This window comes from Typopeltis vanoorti, chromosome 7 (assembly GCF_054136105.1).
Source record: "Typopeltis vanoorti isolate ZY-2024b chromosome 7, IOZ_Tvanoo_1.0, whole genome shotgun sequence".
Lineage (NCBI taxonomy): Eukaryota > Metazoa > Arthropoda > Arachnida > Uropygi > Thelyphonidae > Typopeltis > Typopeltis vanoorti.
This window is the reverse complement of record NC_143555.1, coordinates 46,450,325-46,473,499: the sequence shown is the minus strand read 5'-3', so window position 1 is coordinate 46,473,499 and position 23,175 is coordinate 46,450,325. Positions and strand designations below refer to the sequence as shown.

Here is a 23,175-nt window from a genome sequence, read left to right as displayed (position 1 = left end):
GACTTTACTTGCGCAGAAATTGTGGGTCTTCATATAAACAAGACGAAAACCAAGGTCATGTGAATAAATGAATAATCAAATAAAGAAATTAAGTTAAAAAATGAAACAATTGAAGATGGTGATACTTTTACATACCTAGGATCAGTAATAAATAAACAAGGCAGCACCGATGAAGACATTTTACAAAGAATTGCTAAAGCACAACATTGTTTCAGGTCATTAAATAAATTATGGAAAGCATAAAATATTACAGTTAAAGTTAAAAGTTAGTATCTATAAATCTATTGTGGGAGCAGAACTGATATATGGCTCTGAAACTTGGAAACTTACCAAGGCACAAAGTAATAAATTGGACATTTTCCAAACAAATGTTTAAGAAGAATTTTAAAAATCTTCTGGCAAAATACAATCACTAACGAGGAACTTTATAGAAAATCTTCTCCAAGTCAATAGATGAAGAGATTTGCCTAAGAAGATGAAATGAACCGGACATGTTCTTTGCATGGGGATATACAGAATTCCCCAAGTAGCACTGAGCTTGGCTCCAGAAAGGAGATGCTCTAGTGGTCACCCAAAATTAACTTGGAGAAAAATGATGGAATCTGAAATGAAGGAGGCAAGATGGGTGAGTTGGGCAGAAGCAAGAGCAGCTGTGAGGGACAGGGGCAGATGGAAAACCAGCATTGCAGCCTTATGTGCCAGTAGGCATGGAAAGACATGATGATGATGATGCAGCACATTCCTCCTCTTTATCATTCCTAAAAATACTGCACTGTTTACATTTGATACCAGTTATTGAGGCAGGTCTCACCAATGCCTACAATCTGAGGTCACAATGGGTTCACCAAAGCCACAAAACTCTACCCCTTTGTTTCTGATACTTCTGGCATTTGGGCATAGAGATAATAAGTTACTGTATGATTTTCTGTATACTCACTTCTGTAGTCTGCATGACTCAGCTGGACCAATCTCTATTTTTATCTAATACCTTACTTATATAGACATGCTTTCATGTGCTTAATAAGTCTGAAATAGATGAACACATAATTGTTTTCACAATAATACACATTGCTATCATTAACATGGTTACAAACCATCATCACTTTTATCTGAAATGTTTGATAATTGGGCAATATCTGATGTTATGTCCACAAGTTCATTCTTGGTTACAGGTCATATCTCCTTGCACTAAAACCACACTAATCTCAATTGAAAGACATTTATGAAGTACAAACAATAGCAAATGTATCAAAACTAGCCACAGGGGCAGAGTAATTTAAGTTTGACATCAGAGCAAGGCACGTGACTGTGAGAACATTAAAATGACTGAAGAAAGATGACCTAATTCAACACTGTTTGGATACCAAAATAAATGATGAAAATGAACTGAAAATGGAAATTTTAAAACCAGTGAAAAGTGTATCAAGGTGATATACCTTTTCACTGTGTATACATGGGAAATATCAGGTAACCAAAAAAGTTTGTGTAGTTTTTCATAATAAAAATTAAATAACTACAGAAATTTTCATAAAATGTTTTATTCATTAAAATAAGCACCTTCAATCTCCAACTCTTTCCCAATGAGATACAAGTTTGTAAATTCCGCTTTTATAAAACATTTTGCCTCTAGAAGTAATAAACCTAGCAACCTCTACTTCAATCTCTGTTTTATTGCAGAATTATCTATTTCGCATGTGATTGTCTAGCATCAAAAAAAGGTGATGATCGCTAGGAGAATATGGAGGATGAGGAAGTATCTCCCATCCTAAAGCACAAATCTCACTAGTAAATTTTGCAGTATGAGGTTTTGCTTTGTCCTGTAAAAATAGCACTTTCTTCTGTATAAAATATTTATTATTATTATTATTATTATTACGTTACACCTCCAGGGAGTCCAAAGACTCATCAAGGGAGGGCACCCACTCTACAACTCTCCGTCTCCACCAACACATCTACTGACCCACCACCACCACCACCACTAGTATGTTCACAGACAATTACAAATGTCCATGGCAGGATTTGAACCCACAGCCTTTTGGCTGGAGAGCAGATACGCTAACCACTCGGCCAACCAGCCCGGCATTTTTACATATTCTAATCAGCAACAACGTAAACTTAGTACTATCATAGTACTATTCAATACACCCCTTGAGGATTAAAAAATGATGATGTTATATTCAAAGTTCCATTAGATGCTATCTTTCTGAAAATTTGTTCAGAAGATTTTTTTTTGTTTGTTTATTCATTCCTTCTTCATGGAAGTTCATTATGTCACACAGTATGTATTTTTCTGTTTCTTTAAAAAAAACTTTCCAAATATTTTTTATTTTATTCTGGAAAAAATTTTGATTTTTTCAAAAAAAATTTTATTTTAAGGGTTTTAAATTCCTCTTGTAAATCATTATTCTTTGAGTTTGATTCCTCCTGTAATTTAATATCCTTTTAAGAGTTCGGGTTATGAGTTTATCTACCAACAAATCAATAACATGAAGATCTTCCCTAAGGTATGTCTAAAAACATCTTTCATGTTATCACTTTTTTAATATATGGCTGAATATTTATCATTTATGTTTTAATATTTAATCAAATGAGTAACTAGTGTTTTTATACCAGGGGCACTCTCTAATATCAAACAAAAACTTTGATATTAGATGATATCAAACATGTTTCGTTTGATATTATAATTTGATACAATTTATAAAAATTCATTAAATCAGCAGTTTTCCAAATTCTGACCATGACTTATAGAAGAAAAATGCAATATACTTTGATCTGCAAGAGTGAGATGACTGTAATTTCACACATTATTATAGGAGGATATTTCCAAGAAGTCCAAAGACTAAAAAAGACCCAGTCAGGATAGATGCGCGCACGTGCACATGCACACACACAGCATGTCAGACTTTTCCTGTAGTTTGATCACAAGTGATACATTCTGCATTCCCAATGCAAATTCATTTCACTCATTCACTACTTATCAAGAGAAAAATCACATCATCACACTCCTATCTAACTGCACTCATGCTCAATCCTGAGGAAATCTTTTGGCTGACTCATTTTACTATATAATGAAAATTTCATCTTCCTCTATCCTATAACTGTCTATCCATCTAATTCTGGGCTGTCCTTTGGATCTTTTACCTTCCATCGCTATATACAGGGCTTTAGTTGGTAATCTTTCTGTTCCCATTCTGGTCACATGGCCAAGCCATCGCAGTCTTCTTTCTTGGATTTTGTCTATTATTGATATTTCTTGTTTTAGTCACTTCCTTATGTCTTCGTTTCTTAGTCTATCCAGCAGAGATATTCCAAGTAATCTTCTTAGCCAACCCATTTCAACAGTTATTAATTTTTTTTCTTCAGCTTTTTTGAGATTCCAGCATTCACATCCATAGAGAAGTATTGGGAAGACCATTGTCTCATAGATTCTTACATTTATTATTTGTTTGATGTCTCTTGACTTACATTTTTATTTAGTCGTCCAAAAGTTTGGGATACTTGGCTACTTCATCTGTTTATATCTTTTGTAATTTCACCATTGTACTCAATTACTCCTCTGAGGTAGGTGAAGTTTTCTACCTGCTCTAGATTGTTACTATAAATTTCAATTTTCAGATTGGTGTTTCTTTTTCCTATTTGCATAATTTTTGTTTTGTCTATATTTAGGTTTAATCCAAATTTCATACATTTTTCCTTTATTTTATCGGAAATTCGTTGTAGATCTTCTTCCATGCTTGCAAATAATGCAATGTCGTCTGCAAATTTTAAAATTGTTATATTTTTCCCATATATTTTGATTCTGGAGTCTTCTTTGTTTAAGGCCATGCTGGTTTCTTCTTCCAGTGTAAGAGTGAACAGGTTCGGTGACAGATTGCATCCCTGTCTTACTCCACTCTCTGTGTGGAACCAATTGGTTAATGTGTCCTCCACTCATACTGCACTTTCAGATTTCTCATATAGATTCTTTATTAAAATAATTCACTAGAAACCAAATAAATCACTGACAGTGACAAATTCCTTTTCAAGAGGAAACCTAAAAAAGCATTGATATAGTATATGCCAAATAACTCAACAGCAAAAATAAATACATAGTAGTTCAAAATGCAAAAACTCTCCAGACAAATATAACTTTAATACAAATAACAAATAGTTATAGGCACCATTCAAGGAAAAATGTGGTCAAGAAAGTAATTCAGAATAATACTGAATAAAACTAATCTTAACATATAAAACTAATCTCAACACTACAAAATATATCTGGGGAAACATTCTGCAGCTGAATGTAAACAGCAATTATTAAGAAATAGACGAAGTTCTCATATCTTGAAGAACTATTAAGAAAATGGAAATTATTGTTCTAGAGTAGGAATGACTTGCAAAAAAAAAAAAAACTGAATATGATGAACTCAATAAACTTCAAGAGAGAGAGAGGGAGAGAGAGATCTGAAAGGGCATGTGGAATGCTAACAGTGCATTAATAATCACATTTAAAAAAATAGGAATGTCTAGGAAAATAATGCCAACTCAATTTCTACTAACTTCAGCTTAGAAACAGCCCAAATCTTAAAAAGAACAATAAGAAGCTGTATTATGATTCAAGTCAACTTTCTCACCCCACCAGAGGCCTGTTATTGAATAATACAGAAGCTGTCCCAGAGATCTGCAGCATGCTAGAGTAGGAATGACTTGCAAAAAAAAAAAAAACTGAATATGATGAACTCAATAAACTTCAAGAGAGAGAGAGGGAGAGAGAGATCTGAAAGGGCATGTGGAATGCTAACAGTGCATTAATAATCACATTTAAAAAAATAGGAATGTCTAGGAAAATAATGCCAACTCAATTTCTACTAACTTCAGCTTAGAAACAGCCCAAATCTTAAAAAGAACAATAAGAAGCTGTATTATGATTCAAGTCAACTTTCTCACCCCACCAGAGGCCTGTTATTGAATAATACAGAAGCTGTCCCAGAGATCTGCAGCATGCTATATATGAGATGAAAAAATTGTTAAAACTTGGACTAGAAAAATTGCTACTTATTATTAAAATTCTACAGTATTTGTCAGTGAATCCATCCAAGATCAGTGAATAAAATCACATCCTTTTACTGACTAAACTAATTCTTTTACACAATAAAAATTGCAAATCTGATATAATCAGTCATTTGCTATAACTACAAGCTGTTCCTTAGGATTATTCAAAACACTCTCTGGCCAACTAGAAGCAAACTGGATACACAAGCAAGCAGGATTTAGGAAAAACTTTCTACAATAGATTACTTGCATATAATAAATCAAATTACTGAAAAATATGTTAAATATAACAAATTCCTATATCGTATTTATTGACTATGACAAATGGCCTCTGATTCTATATAGTCCATGCTGCTCTTTTAGATGCTCTACTGGAACAAGGTGTAAACATTAAACATATCAAACTAATCTAAGCTATTTATAACAAAATTGAAGCTGCTGTTTGCATAGAAAGAAAGGGAAATTACTTCACAATCAATAGGAGTGTTTATCAATAATAATATTAAGCAAAGTGACCTAATAGCCTACATTTTTAACAGCTAGCCTGAAGATGAAGACTTGACTAAACCAACACATATCAATATTTTAGAAAAGAAACTAAGCAATCTTTGCTTTGCTAATGGGTTTCTCCCCACTAAACAAGTTTGAAATGAATTAAAAAAAAAATTTCAGGACAGATAGTTCAGAAACAACACTAAACATTTAACAACAAACAAGACTTACAAAGTCCAGAGTAAATAAAATGGAAGTGTTAGTGAAGAATGGGCTAGTAGATGAGTTTGATTACCCATCTCTCTTAAAAAAAAAAGAGCAGTCATATATTCAATTATATTGCATATATTGACATAGTGCTAAAAATTAGTTCCTGATGAAAAAACTTGAGAGTATGTAAATGAGCAATGAAGAGCAGTATTCTGGAAATTAAAGTAGCAGCACAAGACAGTAAAAAATTCAGACATTAGACAGACAAAATTGTCGATGTTAGATTTAGAGAAAGATGATATCACAGGAACAGAAGGAAATAACTGGATGAGAATAGCCAGTGAGAGAGGAGTGTGGAAAAATTTGGGAGAGGCCTTTGCTAAGCAGTGGAATGATAATAATGTAATAGGGCTTCAGACCTCTCTCTGAATAGACATTCATATGAAGTGCCTTCTAAAAATTAGCTTAGTATCTTTCCAAAAGATCTAAGCCTAGTTTTAACACGATGCTGAGAGAATCAAGATTGTGCAGTTTGTTGAAGATATGAGATGTAATCTTGGTGTTCACCAATTCTTCCCTTCCCCAATGAAAAGCAAAAATAAGATAGTTTGCTGCAAGCTTTGACGATGGGTGAACTAGAACTGCATTAATATTCTTGAAAGTTCTTTTAATTGTAGCAGCAGGCAGAAATGGTATATAGTTATCTGTGATTCTTTGAGTACCTTTAATGATGTGTCTTGAAAAGATTTGATATTAATGAGCTCTTGCATGTAAAGCAAGTCTGTAGAACAGATGTTTTTATGACCATATGAAGATAATGTTACAAATCATTTTGTAGGCATATGCTTGTGAAAATACTTTATAGTATACTGATAAGGCAAGGGTAACATCAGCATTTTGGATAAGGAAAGACATCTAGAAAGTATAAACTAGTTAACTGAACAGCAAAAATCCAAGCTATGCAGTATGATACCTGTTACCTTCAATCTCTTAAGTAATATATATTACATTACAATAAGTAATACACACTACTTTCTGACAACTATTAGTCAGCTACTACCAAGCCAGGCGCAAGTTTATCATAATGAGAGCAAATTACTCTACACTCTGCAGAGTATCATTTTTGTCTACCCATTCCTCAATTCAAACTCTTACCAACTTTTCCAAGACCTTAAACTATCACTACAGAGATGGTGAGTGACTTGTACTTTGATTCTGTTCTCACCACAGCATCAGGTACCATATTATTTCAGGCCAAATGATAGATCAGAATGAAAGGGCCATCAATACTTATTTCCTATGAAGATGGTACATGGTTATTCAAGACATGCCTTTATTTGCAACAGCGTGGCAATTAAAGATCATTTTACAATGATTACAGAGAAGCCAATTTCTGAAATCCAAAAGAGTAAATTTTTGTTAACTTACATCCTGCATTCAACTGCACCAATTTTATTTTATTATTATTATTATCATTATTACAGAATCATTATCACATTATTACATTTAATGTTCTTCCTATAATGTAATTGTTGTTACTGAGCAAATAGTAGAATTAACTTCTCTTTTAGCTTTCAGAAAAAAAAAACTCAAATAAAATATACTTTAATAACAGTAATTAACATACAAAATTTAAAATAATTTACACTAAGATTATTACCAAATGTAGAAATTGTATTTATATAGAGATTGTCATCCAAAAAAATATTTCATTATATTTCTCAGATGTGAAATATATTTTAGTAAATTACTCACTAAAATTGCTACTTAATGTGTCTCTGAATTCAAATTGTCAATTGACATAAATAGAGAAAGAAAAAATCTCACACCTTTTTTTTTTCATTATAACAATATTCAGATTAATGAGTTGATGAATATTTTTTCAGATAAAAATTCACCAACTGATGCAAGGTTTGAATGACCAATTATCAAAAGAATTTCAAACTCCCAGCTTGTAGTGATGGGCAGAAATTCAGTACAAAAGAATGTCTCACTAATTCTTTCAAGTTCCTCATGTGCAGCTTTCATTTTCAATACTCCTTTCTCCCCAAAAGAAGAAAATGTCTTACCTCTTTACAACAGAATGTACTTATCCAAAAATGACTTATTTTCCTCTTCAATATTCAGAAAAATAAATTTCCTTAGAGTTTGAGTTATCTTGCACACTCTTCCTTAATAGGAGTATATCATCACTATCATACTATCACAGGAATGACATCCAGAAATATGTTACTATTATTATTATCATCATCATCACAGAGTCAAAAGACTCATCATTCCTTGCTTTAAATATATATTCACTATCCCAACACCTTCAAGGCAATGCATTCCAATCACAAATCATTTTCTAAGCAAAAATCCTATATCACCCTCCCCTCTCTCTCTCTCACACACAGACACTTGCTCACACCCTCCTTTATAGCTTCCAAAGATGGCTTCTTGTTCTCCCCTTGTCTCCCCCTCAGCTCTATCAAAAACATCATCCACATTAATCTGATGATAACTCATTACCAAGTCATATTCTGTCTCAATCATATACCCCCCCACACACTATACTCTGTAAATTGCAGTTCCTAAATTTGTCTTTATATTCAATATTCTAGAAACAATCTTGGCCAATCATCTCTGGTTCCTTTCCAATATCCTCTAAATTTTAAGTCCTTATCCACTCCCCCATCACCCCAAGATCTCTTATTTTCCCCAATTCTGCACATACATCCCCACCAACTATATGGTCTACATTCCATTTCTATTTTAAAAATTTTACAACCTTACACTTTGCAACATAAAACTGGTAACCCCACTCACTTGCCCATTTATGCAGTCTATTCGGGTCCTCTGGTAAAGCCACAATAAATCTGCTCTACTCCTCTCAGTTCTTCCCACCAAATCTTTCCAATTATTATTAACATGCACATTAACTAGTGACTTCTCTCTTCTGGGATAAAAGAAAACACTTTTGTTATCAATCCAATTCTGAATCTTGGTCCTCACTAACCTCCACAACTGTAAAGTTAGTAGCAGACTGAATCACAGTTTACTTCTCATATTCCCATCTCAACAGATTCATTCAATATACCCAGATCTTGAATGCCATTCCTTTTGCACCAGCACTGAATACTTTACTACTACTTCTTCTAAGTTTGCTTTTACCATACCATTGCAAGAGGCTTACATTCTTAGCTTCTTTTAATCTTCTTTTTTACTTCAATCAGGTAATTCTTTCGTATTTTCTATTATACCACATTTGTTTTCTTTCAAACATTTGTATCTATTTTAACAGGTCCCTTCTTTCTCCTTAACCAATGACTCATGCACATCAATCTTGTGTTATAGGTCATGACTTCTCATGTGTGGAACTGATATAAAAAATAATGAATTATTCATATCTTTTACACTCTTATTTTTACACTGATAACCCCACTCACTTGCCCATTTATGCAGTCTATTCGAGTCCACAATTATTCTCACTTTTACACTCTTACAACTTCAGCCAAGTCACAAATCTTTGCTCCAAGAAAACATTTTCATTGCCTGCTTGTTTAATATACCAAAAGCAACAAATTTCCATACTATGCAATATTTTTTCATCTCATGTTTGTGCATAATTCTGTCCTCTTTCTTGTTTCCTTATGAACCTTTATCTAAACATTTTCCATTAACTATATTTTATTCTGGGTGGAAATTCTGCACAATCTTGTCACCTCAAATTTCAGTCATTCCATTCCACTCCTTCACACTGACATCACTTTCTTATTTCCCTCTTTCTCATCTCATTTCGCCTCAACTTCACATTTGTTTCCACATATTCATTCATTCATTTCACTATGAACTGCTGAATGCACATCTATATCTTTGCATTCACATGTTTGTACCTTTCAGCACCACTGCCATGCCCATATTTTTACACTTTCATTTTCACCCAACTACTCTTTGCTCACAAGCACTAGGTAAAACATACACTTTTTTTTTCTCTCTCTCTCTCTCTCTCACGCACTCATCCCATATTTAACTAATCATCCATATTACATTCCTTAAGGAGTCCACCGTGGCATGCTAGACAAATATGTGGAAATGAAATTCAAATAAAGAAGTATTCTTGACAAGTGGTGGCATCAGCCACCACTATTGTTCACTAGTCTCAGGCTATAAAAACTATAATAACTTAAACTCCAAAATGTATTACAATTAAAAACTATCCCACCCAAACACAAACGCTGTAAAATTAATTCTCCAAATCAAATCACCTACATAATCCAAATAAATAAATTCCTCTCTCTCTCTCTCTCTCATTCCATGATCTCTGAAGAAAATACGATGTATTGCCAAAAAAATTATCCTTTGATTATTTTATTTTTCAATCTTACAATGCTACGTTTTTTGGAGTGATTTCACCAAGATCACATGGCCATAAAAATAATTTTGATAAAAAAAAAATTGCCAAAATACCTTGACAGTTTATCTAAATCTCTATATAAAAAAATATAAATGAAAGTATTAAAAGAATTTTAATTTAATGCTCATTAAATGCATTAAAACAAATCATAAATAATTATTTTAGAAATATCTTTTGCAGATTAGTTTTTAAACCACCAGTTGTTTGGCATCTTTTATATTAGTTTCTAAATGTAAATAAATCGATAACCAAAAGTTTGAAATGGCGATCATAGTTGTTTACCTAATATGAGATGGAGTTTTGCATCTGTTTGAAAGGCATAATGAAGAGTAACAAGGAAAGGAGACTGACGAATAGCTTCTAAAACTTGTCTTTCAGTCTTTGTATGCTCCAGTGTCTTTTGTTTTTGTACAATAGAAGCTTTTTTTAACACCTTCATTGCATAGAGTTTTCCATGATCCTGACCACCTACTTTTCGGACAAGGAATACCTTACCATAAGCTGAAACATAGAAGGATATAATTACACAATTAATTGGGGTATTTAGAATTATTATTACTTTCAGATGACTGTAGCATTTATATACAAAATACCTAGTTTTATTTTTTAATTTGTTACATAATGAACAAAATAAACTGTTCAAATAATTTTGTGAGACACTTTAATATTATTTTACAGAAACCTTATTTTAGTAATCCTTTCATATTTAATGATAAAAAGTTAATAATTTTATGATTGGAAGAAATATACAGTGCTATTTTTCAATTTTATGGAGATATCTGATAGGATAATACACTTCAAATTACTACACACATAAAACAGACAGGAATGGATAACATACTAGTGGTTTGTATAGATAAGTGGTTGACTGACAAAACACTAGAAGATAATTTATGAAGAATGATGATGAGTTGAATGATGTTAATCATATTAATGACAATGAATAATTCAGAGAACAATATCCAGTTGTTTGTTAATGATACAAAGTTGGAAAGAATGATAAACAAGTTCTGATGTAGCAGATAAAAGTAATGCCAATTCAATGTTGCCAAGTAAACTGCAAATCGAAACCCATGTGCTGCTGGTTGCTATACATGAAGGGGTGTACCATCTAGGTGGTGACATTGCAGTGCCAGAAGTGACCTTGACTGATAGAAGAAGAAATGGAGGTGCTTAAAATATTGCAGAACCTCAATACAAACAAATCATGGGATTAGATGGCATACTGGCCTATGTATTAAATGATTGTGCAAGAGAATTATCAGCTCCTCTGACCAAGATGTTTCATTTAAGCCTCAGTAGTGGGAAGGTGCCAATGGAGTGTAAAGAGGGCAAAACCGTCCCATTGTAGAAAGGGGGCTCTAAGAAAGCAGTAGAAAACTATAGGCTAATCAGCATCTTAGAGTCATGGTTAAGGTATTGGAGAAATTGGTGAAAGACTTCTGTCTTTCAAGACTAAGTGGATAGGAATATGATCCTGTATAAGGAATAACATGGTTTTGTGAAGGCTAAGTCTTGCCTTCGTAATTTGCTTACTTTTTGTAATAAAGTGACAATGGAGTTGGAGAAGGGAAATAAAGATGCCAAGAAATTATCTGACAAGATTGTACATAGCACTCTATTGCATAAACTGGAGCAAATGGGGATGGATGTGTCTAGTGATTTGGATTACAGGGTGGCTGTTGGACAGATATCACAGAGTGGTTTATGGAGGAGTTGAGTCTAGGAGAAGGTAAGTGACGAGTGCTATAGCACAGGGCTCAGTACTTAGTCTTCTGTTGTTTAATTTGTATATCAATGATAAAGGAAATGATTTCGCAGGATTTATTTAGTTGTTTACTGATGATGCTAAATTGGGAAGGACAATGGTAAATGAAGGGGGTGCACAGATCCTGCAGGAAGACTTAAACAGACCAGCAATATGGACTAAGGTAAATGGCTGCAAGTTATTTACCTTAGTATGGCCAAGTGTAAGGATAGATAAGTGGATGCACTTTGAGAAGAGAACAGAAGCTGTGTACTATACTGATGGAAATGAAATGCAGAAAACTGACGAGGTCAGGACCTCATCAGTGATTGTGGACAGGGAGTTGAAGTTTCGGGGGCATATTGTGAATGTAACTAAAACAGCACACCAAATTATGTGTCTGCTGAAGAACACTCTAACAAGCAGCAATAGAGGTTGTTGTTTTCCCTGCAAAAGGCCACATCTGAACTCCTGGATTCTGTGGTGATGAAGTTGAGGAGAGAATCCAGAGGAGATATGATTTCGCCCCTTACTGAGGTCTCATCAGCTGCCTTGTCATGAAGTTACTTCATGCACAAACATTGTTTGCTTACATTTGGATAAAGGAAGAAACCAAGAATATAATTTATTGGCATCTTTAATTTATAATATAACCAAATGAATAAACTTTCAACATCTATCTCTAATTCAAAGCATTTTAATAATAATATGTTACACATTTTGGATACCTGTATATGGAAATATGATTTATGCTTTACTTCCACCTTGGTATCACTTCTGGGTCTGGTTCCCATTGATGAGACCACAATAAAGATCAAAATTTGTCTGGATAGTGGCCCTTCTCATAATGCATAGCATTATACATGTCTGTAGGGATATGTGTGTTACATTATAAGATACTAAGGCAATTGATGTGAAGTCATTAACTTCTACATACGAGTTGCCCTGTCATGAAGTTACTTCTTGCGCAAACTTCGTTTGCTTACACTTGGATAAAGGATGAAACCAAGAATATAATTTCTTGGCATTTTTAATTTATAATATAACCAAGTTGACAAACTTTCAACATCTATTTCTAATCCAGAGTATTTTAATATTATCACACTAATCCAATGCAGAAGTCATTGGATTAGTGTGATATTGTTGGGACTTCCGAATGATATATTTAGAGGTAAGCTTTCTTCCTTTTGTCTATTTTTGTGATTACACATTGCTTAGAGCTGGTAGACTCTTGCGTGAGTCTAAGGGATTTGTCAAATAGACCCTCCTAGGTCATCAGGAATAAGACATCGGAATATTCCTTCATTGTACACAAGGATGGAGAATGTAAAAGATATCAAGGACGCCATTCAACATTTAAACAAAGATACGTCACTTGACATTCTCAAATTCATTCTAAAGAAATTTGAAACGGATTATCCTGGTTGCTTGAATCTCTTCACTCAAGTAAATGACACCGAAGACGATGATTTGGACATCGAAGAGGACATTACACCTGTTCCGCCTACAAAGACTCCCAGACAGTTCGATTGTTCACAGGAAGAACAATCTAATAAAAGACACAGAACATCGGAAGATGGAATGGAAGATGATGTAGCAACTCACAAAAATCAGGTCAACCCAAGATAGAAAAGAAAAGGTCCCTCCAGTTATCCTTCGAGATAAAGATAAATGGACCTCAGTCTCAAGATCCCTAGGGGAACAAAATATCAATTTCTCTTGGGCAAGATATACTGAAGCGGGTGTAAAGATTCATCCTACCACTGTCACAGATTATTGCATAATGACAAAAATGCTGGAGAACTCTAAATTGCCCTTCCACACCTTTGCACTAGCAAGCGAGAAGAACTTAAAAATGGTTCTAACAGGAGTGGCTGAGGGGATCACAACTGATGAGATCACAGCTAACCTCATCAGTCAAGGATTGACCCCAATCGAAGTCAGTAGGATGCTGAGGTCATATAAAACATCAATGCCACTGGTGTTGGTCGAAATCTCCAATACACAAAAAAGAATCTATGAAGTTACTGACATTTGTAAGCTTAAACTTACAACCGAACCTCTAAGGAAGAAGGCATCGGCAGGGCAGTGCCACAGATACCAGAGGTTTGGGCACTCCCAAAAACTGTGCAGAGTTGCCTACAGATGCCTAAAATGCGATGAGGTTCACCAAACTAACTTCTGCACCAAGCCCAGATCCACACCTGCCTGCTATGCCAATTGTAGAGGATCACATCCCGCTAATTACAAGGGATGTCTTTTCCTTCCAAAAAAAACATGGATCAACCAGAACGAACCATGCTCCTCCAAGCAATAACACAAACAACAAAACAGGTCGCCCTCCAGATCATAATACCTCACATTCGGCAGCACAGGAAGGCACTCGACCTTCATCCATGTCCAAATCATATGCAGAAGCGGTAAGAACCCAGAATCCTTCATCGCAAGAACAAACAAGCTCTAATCTCACATCAGCTTTAACCTTGTCACTTGCAACAATGCTGCATGAATTCAGCAAAGCAAGCACCTCACCATCTTCCAGAAAGAGATTCTATCTAGAAACCTAATTCATATTAACAGCTCTCTATAATGTTTAAAAAATTTAAACCGAATTCCCTCATGATAACAGCATAGAATGCCAATGGCTTAACAAATAAAATTCTTGAGCTGTAAGAATTCGCAAAAAGATAAAATCCAGACATAATCTTGATCAGTGAATCCCACCTCAGACCATCAAACAACCCAAAATTAAGAGGTTATATTTTATATAGGACAGACAGACTTAACTCCAGTGGAGGCAGCACAGCTATTTTTATTAAAAATTATCTGAGCCACAACTCGTTGACCAGCCCCCAAACTCTGAACCCTGAAGTGACAGATGTAGAGGTGCACACTAATAATGCAGGCAAACTCAAAATCTACGCGGCATACAATCCTCCCAGCATTCCACTATTGACAGCAGACTTAGACTCCATCCTTGGCTGCACAGATTCCATAATTATAGCAGGAGACCTAAACTCCGAACATACGGCCTGGTTCAGTTCATCAATCAACTCCAAAGGCCGCACCATATTCAACTACACGTCACTCAACTCATCAATAGTAGCTGGACCCACTGAGCCTACCTACTACAGCCCATCAGGAAGTTCTGATGTATTTTAGACATAGTTATCCTCAGAAACATCAAACATCAATACTAGTTTGGACATTTGGACAGACCTAACATTTGGTTCAGATATGTGGACGACATTTTTGCCATATGGAAGGGCACCTCAGAAGAACTACAACAGTTTCCCTCAAAAATTAATGCACTTCATCCAAGGATCCAGTTCACCCTAGAAGTAGAAGTAAATAAGCAGTTAGCCTTTCTAGACCTCTTGATTCTTTGCCAACCAGATGGTTATCTACAATTCACAGTCTATAGGAAAGAGACTCATACAGGTCAGTACATCTACACAAAATCACATCACCATCCCAGCCAAAAGGCAGGTACTATAAAAACACTAGTTCATAGAGCCAACTCCTTTTGTTCTTCAGAAAACCTTTTACAAAAAGAATTACAGTATATTAATCCCTCCTTCATATCCAATTGCTATAAGAAGTCCTTCATAAAAAGAGCTTTAATTAGTCGTGCTCCAGCATCCTCTTCAAGTACAGAAGAACCTACACGTATATCTATCCCCTATACACGAGGTTAGTGAATGCATAGCTAAGGTGCTAAAACCACTAAATATCTGTGTGGCTTTTCGACACATCAGAAAAATCTCCACATTCCTAATGTCTCCAAAGGACAAGCTCCCACATCTCAGCTATCCAGGTGTCTACCAGATTCCCTGCTCGTGTGGATTATCATATTTTGGACAAACAGGAAGATCTGCTCAGGTCCGATTAGAAGAACACCAGTCGTACATCCAGTACCTTGAACCCGAACAGTCTGGAATTGCAGAACATGCCATCAACACCAGACAGAGTTAAGTGGAACAAGACGAAAGACATTCACAAAAGTCGGTTCCTAATGGAATGGCTATACAAAGAAACATGTGAAACATTACTTCACTCCCCTAACCTAAACAGATCCGAGTCTACGTCTTTCCCCCTTGTGGGAGATAGTACTTTATAAAGCAGCAAATCTTTCCTAACATATAATTGTACACACACACACACACACACACACACACACACACACACACACACACATATAAAAATTTTTTAAATTATTATAACTAAATAATTACATTTAAATAATTAAAAATAAATAAAAAAGAAATAGATAAATAAATAAATTTAGGAAATTTAACCTTAGCTACTTAGGTGGCGCTTTGTGAATATAATAGTTATTGTTTAATTAGCCTTGTACCTGTACTGATGATGCCTGTGATACTCAGGTGAAAATTCTATGAATAAAGAATAATTTACGTGGGTTCCGTTATTATAATAGTTAGTAAAAGAAGAAATAGACCAAGCTGTAAGCAATTTTAATAGGCAAATCAACACAGCAATAGCATCAGTCACTCAAACCACTGTCTTCCACACTCTCAACTGGATCCCAGAAGAGATAATGGACCTGATTAGGGCCAAAAATAAATATCAATATCAATCTTATTTACAAAGTTCATCGTAAAGTTAGAAATGCATTAAGACAGCCTAAGAATGATTCAGAAACCATCACCCCTACATCTCCAACAGAAATAATAAATATTATTTCCCATCTGAAGAATAAAAAGACTCCCAGCCCTGACGGCATTACCAATAGAATAATAAAGCTACTCCCATGGAAAGCCATAATTCATCTAGTTAATATTGCCAATTCCATTTTAAGATTCTAGTACTTTCCCACAGATTGGAAAATCGTGGACATTATAACCTCTGAAAAAGACTGGTAATAACCCACAATTTCCCCAAAGCTATAGGCCCATCAGTCTTCTTTCCTGTCTTGGCAAAGTAACAGAAAAGGTCATCCTATCAAGACCACAATCAGCAGTGGACAAACAGAAAATAATCCCAAATGAGCAATTTGGGTTTTGCAAAGCTCGCAACATAGTACAACAAATTCACCGATAACAGAAGATATCACCCATGGTTTTAACTGGCACCTTCACACTGCTGCTGTATTTTTAGATGTTGCCAAGGCCTTATCTTCAAACTAATTGAAAACAATATCCCAATTAAACTAGTGAAACTCATATATTAGTGAAAGATACATGCAAGTAAAACTCAACGGAATTGTGTCATCAAGGCGCAAAATTCTGGCGGGAGTACCTCAGGGTTCTCTTCTGGTCTCAATACTTTTCACAATTTACATAGCAGATATTCCTCTCAATTTAAGTACAACTACTACGGCCCTTTATGCCGACGACACCGCTATTCTAGCAAGATCACTCAGTCCTCGCCTAGCAATCACCAGACTCCAAGGAAGTATCAATGAGCTAGCAAACTGGTTCACCAACTGGAGGATTCAAGTGAACCCCCTCGAAAGCTCAGCCATGCTGTTTTCAAGAAGAAAGGTCTGCAATAAAGAAGACATCCTGCTCTCTGGTCATAAGATCCCATGGCAATCAGAGACCAAATATCTTGGGGTATTAATGGATAAGAAACTCCTTTTTAACAAGCACATCAATCTCATTGGCTCTAAATCTTCCAAAGTAATAGCACAGCTCTACCCATTGATCAACCGCAAGAGCAAATTGAACCTACATAATAAATTGCTTCTTTACCGGATGGTAATACATCCAGTCATTACCTACACCTCACCAGCATGGTCACACTTCAAGATTAAACATTTCGAAATTGCAGAGAATCCAAAACAAATGCCTTAGGATGAGCCTGGATGCAACGTGGTTGATCAGAAATTCACAGATTCACCGAGAAACCGGCATTCCATACATCTCCTTCTTTCTTCGTGATCTCGCAGAAAATTTCTTCATGAAGGTTAGTTCACATTCAAACCCACTAATCGTACAAGCTGTCAATTACAATGAGACTGATTACTACAAACACAAAAGACCGAAGGCTATTCTTCTCTCAAATGATCATAGCTAATGCAACTGCCCCCCAGAGGGCGAGCTTAATTGCTCACAAATCTCCCTCTCCCAAACAACTCTCATTACAGATAAAGGGGAAAATGAAAAGCACTAGTGCTTCACCCATCCTGTCAGTAACGTTAATGGTGGTGGTGCAGAAGTCATTGGTATCACTTTTCTTTCACCAATCTAATATAATTTCTAATATAGAAACTTTGGCTACATGATGATATAAAAGAGTTGAGGCCTTTTCTCTATTTTTCATACTATCTTTCTTTTCTTCCTCATAATACTATCAGGCTCTCTTGCACTCCTATACTATACTCTAGGTGTATGATGAACACCCGCTCCCCTTTACTTTTTCACCTCAATAAAAGTCAAAACCAGTCTGGATAGTAGCCCTTCCCATAATGCATAGCATTATACATATCTGCAAGGAGATGTGTAATGCATTATGGGATACTGAGGCAACTGATGTGAAGTCATTAGCCTCTATATACGAGTTGCTCTGCCGTTACTTCATGCGTAAACTTTGTTTGCGTACATAGCATACAATACAAGTACAACCTTAATGCTATATTTAAACCCTTACAAATTTAAGGAGCTTATTCAACTCTGCCAAGGATCCCCTCCCCTTTCTATCCCCTCCTTCCCAACAGCCTACCCTTGGTATGTATTGAATCTAATATACTACAACTTGTCATATATTGTTGTTGAATGAGTATACACAATTCTAATGCATAAAAGATGAACACAAACAACATATAAAAATAAATTATGGAAAATCAGGCCTTTTTGATTATCATTCTACACCAAAATAAATGGTAAGTACTTGTTCCTTACATAGCAAAACTTGATCTGAATGCAAATTTAAAGAAGCCTGCAAAATTCTAATCACCTACCCTAATCTCAACAGTAATGACTGCCTATAAATCTCAAGAACATGGATGGTACACATTTCACTCAATTTTTGTTCTTGAACAGGTCATCACTTAAGTCTAGAGCAGGGGTCGGCAAACGTTTTTAGACAAGTGACCCCTTCATGGAATCCTTGATCCCTTATCGACCCCAATTATGTTAAATCAATGAATAAATGTTATCAATAATAAATTTCTCAATTTAAAAATAATAATTCCTTCACTCTTTTACCTCCATTAATGCTTCTCGATAAGAAATATTTAAAGAAATGTATAGAGAACATTAAAAATTTACTTACATTTTATTGATTTTCTTTGGAATGGTTAATGAGAAGGATATGTTTGATGAATAGTAGCCAGTTGGCATTGCATGTTTACTAGGTGTCACTCAAAATCATTGTAGGTGTTTATTGACCCCCCCCCCTTTGACCCCTAGACAAATTTATCAACCCCTTGGATAGCCACATTGACCCTCTTGATATCGACCACTGGTCTAGAGCAATGCCCTACTCTAGGACTATGCAATAATTTAACAACCTGAGTCCTGATTAGGTTACCACTAATGCTGTTAAGCATTTACCAGTCTTTTATATATTAGAGAATTATGTGACTTAAATTCATCTTTAACATATAAAAACTAGGATTCTAGAATCTTCCCCCCCACACACACACACGAGGTGCCTAGTAGGTTAATGGGTAAACAAATCAGTAATACTTTGGCATACTGTGTGTGGATTATAGTGTAGCTTGTTTCTTTGTATATATACATGTACTTCTGATGACTTTATATAAAGGCAGAAACAAGTAATTATCTTGGTTTATACTGAAGTTACTGTTAACATGATAGTATTCTTCATAATTTAACCATAATGAAATAAAATTAACATGCATCTCCTTATTACTTACATTTTCATATGACAGACTGATAAATATAAGAGTGTGAATGTAAGAGGAAATGAATATATGGGGAATATAACGAATATAACAAATATAACTTAGTTATCAAAAATAAACAATATTTGATTGTGAGGCTTTTTTTTTTTTACTGAATTGTGAAGCTTGCCTTGAGTGAAACAAAATGGCAGCACAAACAAGATATTTGCACCATGCAGCATGAAGATAAAATATAAATAATGATGTAGATTTTTCAAGAATGGTTCAATGTCATGATTACAACATGTATTCATGGCAAAATGTGACAGCTGCATTTGTAGAGAGACCGAACAGGAGAAAAGAAAAGGTATGGGTTTCTAGAAAGAACAATATTTTGTTGGACTACAGGTTATCAGCAAAAGTGAAACTCACTGAATGAATGAATGAGAGCTAGCATAAATGTGGATGCAAAAAAAACTATGAGTGAGCCTGAGAAAATAGAAGAATGTACAAATGAATAAACTAAAGAAAGCGATATTATGGAAGTGAAAGAAAGAAGGAATGAGAAAATGGAAGTGAGCAAAAGTAGGAAACGAAAGAAAGGAACAGCAGAATGAAAATGCAGATATATATATATATATATAGAGAGAGAGAGAGAGAGAGAGAGAGAGAGAACAAGTGAAACTGCTAGAACTTCAAATATGATTTGAAGAATGGGATGCTCAGAATGATAAATGAAATGAGGAATATGCACAGTGATATTAGACATTTTTTTGAAAGGAATGAAAGAGTAAAAGAACAAAATGAAGTAAAAAAAAAAAAAAAAAGAGGTTACAAATGACTAGAGAATAGCAATGTATACAGATTCAATTACTATAGGTGTGGTTAATGAGAGAGAGAGAGAAAGTCCACAAGGTCTGTTTTCCAGGAGGTAGAACAAGAAAGAAAACTGATGCATGGATATTAGAAGTTGTCTTGTAATAATAATAATAGTAGTAAGCAAGATGGTTAGCAGTAGTTGTGGGAACAAATGATCTGGTTGGACATAAGGAGAATGTAATGATGGATTAATAACTTATTTTAACAGTATTAACAACACCAAATAAACTATTTTATTAAAAAAAAAAAATTTTATTAACTTGTTTATATCAGTGTATGGAAATTCCATCGTTAGATGACTGGTTAATGAGAGGGTCTATAAAGTCTACTATTCAGGAGGGAGAATGAACAAGATAGTTCATGCTTTGGACACGAGGAGGAAATGAAAAAGAGAATTAGTGGTGATTGTGATCACAAATGATTTAAGTGAACATAAGGAGAATGTAAGGGTGAATATCAGGAGGTTATTGAAAAGAGTGAAAGATAACAGCTTAGTAGGAACGGTTATCAGCATGTTGCCAATGATGAGTTGAGACAGAGAATCAGAATCATGAATATGTTAGCAAAGCTGTGTGAGGAGTAGGGAGTACAGTTTGTGGATGTATGGCATTTGAGGGGGAAATGGAATTATACAGACACAATGGACTGTATTTAAATGACTTTGGAGTGAGTGCACTGGAGAAACTGTTGCTAAATGGAAGTCCAATGTGTGATGCAAGCAGGATAACAGAAATTAGAGATGAAGTGAAAGATCAGAAGAGTGAGCATTGAAGAGACAAAAGTGCTTGGCAATGTAACAGTAGTAGTAGTAGTGTGAGAGATGAAGAGAGAATGGAAATGCAAAAGAAACGGAAACGGGAGAGCCTAGGTGGACAGGGAGAGTAGCGGATGTTGGAAATAGTAGCGAATGTATGTATGGGGATGATCAGCATAGAAATGGAATGGAGGGGTTGTGAATGACGAAATTGAGACTGGACAGATATGTAGTAAGTTGCGATAAAAGTGACTGGGCAAGGGCAAGTGTGGGGAAATCACAACCGGCAAATAGCTTGGATAAAACTGTTTATAGACCTAAGAATGCTATGTTTATTTACAAATGCCAGAAATAAGAGAGATAAAATGGTTTCACTGATTGAGTTTATTTGTCCCAAAATCATTGGAATAAGTGAAACATGGTTGAATGAAGATGATATCCTAATGGGAATAGAAATGGAAGCATAAAGTGCTTTCGCAAGGATAGAAAGGACAAGTAGGGAGGGGAATTATGTCCACATAAGGTAGAAATGAAAGAAGGAAATAGTGACAAGTGTTAAGGCAGGAAGGTGTGTGGTGGAGGTTGACAGGAACACATATTTAGGATAGGGAATGTGGAGTATGGTGATAAAGAAATGAATAAACAACTTGGGTTAGTAAACAAAGGAAGAATGATTATAATCACCCTTTCTTTGTTTACTTACAGACATAATTAAATCACCCGTGATAATTATCACAGGCAATTTTAATTATGGCAGTATACATTGGAATAAAGAGATAGCCTTTGGGAATAAGGAAAATGAATTTCTTGAGTTCTTGAAAGACAACTATCTCAGGCAGCATGTAAACGAGCCATGCGAGGATTGAGAGTTTAGGATCTCATTATTTGATTACAAGATGTAATTGTGAGTGGGGTTTTGCAGTTTTCTTCAGTTGTTGAGAGTGATTGTAAAGTGATCACCTAGAGCAGTGTTTCTCAACCACAGATAGTCTTCGACGATGGGACAGGTGGTCCTCAGGCAGACTTAAATAAATATATATATATATATATATTTTTTTTTTTAATTATCCAAACAAAACAAATTAAAATTGAATAAGTAAGTAAAAATTATTGAAATAAAATGGATACTTAAAAAAACCAAAAATCGCGGCAGAATGACGAGTAATAAAAGAGGGGTGAAGTGCACAGCAATATAGTTTTATTGCTTCTGCCTTTCCTTGCTGTTTTGTCAGATTTGAAGTAAACATGTCTTATCCACATTTCAACCAACTGCTTGTTGTTTACTGATTTTTATTATTGAAGGTTTTTCTCCTTCAAACAAAGCTCAATATATCTTCAGAAGTACAAAGTGATACTTGGACAAAGTGTATCGCAAGTCAAGCCAAATATTTATCTATATTTCGGAAACATTTTTTCATGATGTAAAAGTGGCTTAGAACTAGGACTTTGAAAAGAAAAGCAAGTGAAACAAGTGATGCTAACCCTAATTGTGACAAGTGTTGTAACGGCAAGTGAATCTGATACTATTAAAGTAGAAGAAACAAGCAGTTCAAAGAAAAACCACAGTAGGAAATATAACAGTGCATATTTGAAATTCGGGTTTACTTGGTGTGGAGATGGAAGTGAACAGAAACCTCAACTTGTGTTTGTGTTATGAAGTGTTGTCGAACGATTGCATGAAACCTGCGAAACTCAGGTGACATTTAGAAACTAAATATTGGGATGTGAAAAATAAGCCAATGAGTTTTTTCTACGACGCTTAAGGACATTAAATTGTGGAAAGATAATGTTTCGGCCATGAGTTTGATTAATAGCAAGGCACTGAAAGCATTGTATCTCTTACATTTTTACAGAGC

General features: G+C 34.9%; 1 protein-coding gene across 3 annotated transcripts in view; it reads right to left on the bottom strand.

The window, feature by feature from the left end:
- LOC150104645 (ribosomal protein S6 kinase alpha-5-like) overlaps window positions 1-23,175 on the bottom strand; it is a 547,165-nt gene that overhangs the window by 160,179 nt on the left and 363,811 nt on the right. For all 3 annotated transcript variants that reach the window (XM_090395839.1, XM_090395841.1, XM_090395840.1), the window contains one exon: window positions 10,412-10,630. In XM_090395839.1, the coding sequence (XP_090251965.1) occupies window positions 10,412-10,630 (219 nt within the window). The remainder of the gene's footprint in view (window positions 1-10,411; window positions 10,631-23,175) is intronic.